This window comes from Palaemon carinicauda, chromosome 28 (genome assembly GCF_036898095.1).
Source record: "Palaemon carinicauda isolate YSFRI2023 chromosome 28, ASM3689809v2, whole genome shotgun sequence".
NCBI lineage: Eukaryota > Metazoa > Arthropoda > Malacostraca > Decapoda > Palaemonidae > Palaemon > Palaemon carinicauda.
In genome coordinates this window covers 96,438,888-96,442,219 of record NC_090752.1, presented here as the reverse complement: position 1 = coordinate 96,442,219, position 3,332 = coordinate 96,438,888, and the positions used below count along the sequence as shown (strand labels likewise).

Sequence of the window (3,332 nt, the reverse complement as noted above, 5' to 3'; positions counted from 1 at the left end):
AATTTCATATCACATACCAAATTCGTATAAATTTTCTGAAATCATTAACTTCCTCATATTTCCATCAATTCCTGAATTTTCTGTTCTTCTTTTATGAGCGTGATTTTCTATATATATATATATATATATATATATATATATATATATATATATATGTCTATATATATATATATATATATATATATGTATATGTATATATATGTATGTATATGTGTATATATACATATATTTATACTGTATATATATATATATATATATATATATATAATGTATATATATATATATATATATATATATATATATGTTGTATATGTATATATATATATATATATATATATGTATATATATATATATATATATATGTATATATATATATATATATATGTATATATATATATATATATATATATATATATATATATAAATTATATATCGATTTAGAAACAATTGCTCACCAAATTTATGCAACCAGCTATCGTAATTGCAAATAGAAAATGCACGCAGGGTATCATCAGCAAACCAGATTTTATATTGTAGCATTATGCCTCCGTGTTGAATTTACAATCTTCTCGAACTACAGCTTATCACGAAATCACAGTTGATAAAATATATTTTACATTCACCATTAAAAGCTAAATTGTGTTTCCGGTATCGCTCTTGTAAAGAGCAAAAAAGGTTGTAGCACATCAAGTCTTCCATAAAGTTATGACTGATATAAAAAATGGTAATTTAGGGCTACTTGCTGGTAAGCCACTGACAGACATGTAGGACAGTCTTTGAAATTGTCTGTAGCACATCAAGTCTTCCATAAGGTTATTACCGATATAAAAAAAACGTAATTCAGGGCCACTTGCTGGTAAGCCTCTTACAGATATGTAGGATAGTCTTTGAAATTGCCTCTAGTGAAGCCACACACGTAGATACCCAGCTATACAATAAAAGGAATAGGCGTTAACATTTATCCAGATGAGAGCTGGGTCTCCTGGATAATGGGCATGGTCTCCACGTCGGCTGTGTAAGGCAACACTTCACTTGGGGACTCAATGGCTTGGTCCAGCAGCCTAGCAGTTCCAGATCTAGGGCTCTCCAACCTGTGTAGAAATATGCTTAGAATTATTCTGAGTGGTGAAGAAAGGCTGATTACATTAAATTCAAAATGGTTCAGTTTAGATGTGAAGCATCCCAAACTTTTATAGATGTATTTCATGTGGATTTTTTTTTACAGAATTTATTTGATTTAGCATTATAAAAAAAATTGATTGAATAGAATAAAAATTGTTACTTTGAATCAAACACACATATTTGAAAATAAAACCTTCCCAAGATGAGATCTTACACAGAAATGGTGCTTCTATACCTTGAAGAGGACACATATGAAGAGTCTTCGTAGCTGCTCTGACGTCGATGCAAGATAGGTGTTGTTCTTGGACTACTGTATGCTGAGGCGTTACTATGACGTGGACGTAGGGGTGGTGTTCGAGGCCCAGGAGAGGACGGGTTGGGTGAGCAACAAGGCGGACGACGAAGGATTGAGGGAGCGCTTAGTCCTTCGCCCCCTCTAGACTGTCATGATCCCATCAGAAGTGGTCTATACAAATTGTCAAGAGGAATGATAGATCCATCCGTGCTCTTGTCGGGTGTCTCGTACATCCGGTGGCGATATTTTCTCGATAATACTGACACTAGACATACCACTACTGTCATTACCAGTATTATACCAACTACTGCAGCCACTGCGACATTTGAAGTCCTAGAAATCCTTTGTAACATGAATTCAATATCTTGAGTGTTTGTGAAGCAACAGGAAATCAAAAGCCAGTAGCCGCTGTTATCCTCATAGCCCAGGCAGAACTTATAGTGCGTTTCAGGCTGTAGGCGGCTAATTGTAAATCTCTTCCTGAGAGAACTCGCTGTTCTGGTGTCCAGTTTTTCAATTTCTGTACCATTGTCATCAACTTCTGTAACTGTGATCTTGTATGTTGGAAAAGCTCGGCGTTCTGTTCCATTCCAAACTAAAGTAACAAATGTAGATGAAACACGTATTGGAAACAGATGTATATCGATTCCTGTCACACTGAGGGCAATGGAAAAGTTGGTTTTGCCAACTGGATTAAAGGCAAAGCAGGTGTACTTTCCACCATCTGTGGGTTGTAAATGGTAGTATATCAGAGTCCCTGGTGAAAAGAATCTTCGCCGTACTTCATTTAGAGTTGAATTGACATACGTTCCATCTGGCAACTTCCAATACAAGTTGGGAATAGGATATCCGAGAGCTCTACATTCGAGAATCTTCTTTTCTCCCACTTTTCCCATGACAGTTTCCGTCCTTGTTAAGTTGAGTATGTTGGGAATGCACACCTTTGGAATCTTCATGATATCTAGATCCTTAAGTAGTTTATGTGCTAGATTAGGTGGAGTTTGACATACCATGTGTTCAGGTTCAACAATTGTTAGATTAGCTTCATCTTTGTCCGAAATGAGATTATGTAACCATCTGATATTACAGTCACATCGAAAAGGGTTGTCATATAAGGACATCTGTGTACCCTCTGGTAGAAATCGAAGCATTTCCTTTTGCAAACCTTGTATGTTATTATTGTGAAGTTGTAATTCTAAAAGAGAGTCGACGTCTTTAAAGGCTCGAGGATCAATGTAAGTGAGTTTCTTATTGTCTGTTATTTGAATGAAAGTAATGTTATCTAGACTGTAGAAGGCTTTGGCATCAATAATGATTAGTTCTGGCATCTGACTTAAACTGATTCTGGTAAGGCTGAGGTGCGAAAAGTCCAAGGGTTTCAGTTTTGTAAGGGGATTTTGGTCCAGTGTTAAAGTTTCCAGCAATGGTAAGCTCTGGAAAGCAGTTGTTGGCACTCTTGAAAGGAGGTTATCCTCCATCTTTAATACTTGGAGGCTCACTAGACCTGAAAATGCTCTTGTATCGACAATAGAAATCCTGTTTCCTGACAAGTGAAGTCTTTGCAAAGAAACTAGAGCTCGGAAAACCGATGATGGAATGTTATGGATTCTGTTGTGTGCAAGGTTTAGAGCAACTAGATTTCCTAGTCCATGAAACCATTCCTCGTATAGCGATCCAAGGAGGTTGTGCTCGAGATCGAGTATCTGTAGATTAAGCAGGTCGATTAGAGCTTCGTCTTCAATGTAGTTAATTTTGTTATTAGAAAGTATTAGATGTTTTAGGCCTTTGGGGCCTCTTAGATTATCATGGAAGATGGTGGAAACGGAATTTTTACCAATATTCAAGTAACTCAATTTCGACATATTCTGGAACATTTCACCTCTACCAAAAGACTTGATTCTGTTTCCAGACAGAT

The 3,332-nt window shown here is 36.0% G+C and overlaps 1 protein-coding gene across 2 annotated transcripts in view; it reads right to left on the bottom strand.

The window, feature by feature from the left end:
- Positions 1–507: 507 nt before the first annotated feature.
- LOC137622112 (leucine-rich repeat neuronal protein 1-like) overlaps positions 508–3,332 on the bottom strand; it is a 3,159-nt gene continuing 334 nt past the window's right edge. Inside the window, exons 1-2 of one of the 2 annotated variants that reach the window (XM_068352578.1) lie at positions 1,337–3,332; positions 508–1,091 (exon numbers count right to left, since the gene is read on the bottom strand). The exon at positions 1,337–3,332 is cut by the window's right edge and continues 334 nt beyond it. In XM_068352578.1, the coding sequence (XP_068208679.1) occupies positions 1,567–3,332 (1,766 nt within the window). In that variant the 3' untranslated portion in view covers positions 508–1,091; positions 1,337–1,566. The remainder of the gene's footprint in view (positions 1,092–1,336) is intronic. The other variant, XM_068352577.1, reaches the window with a different exon arrangement.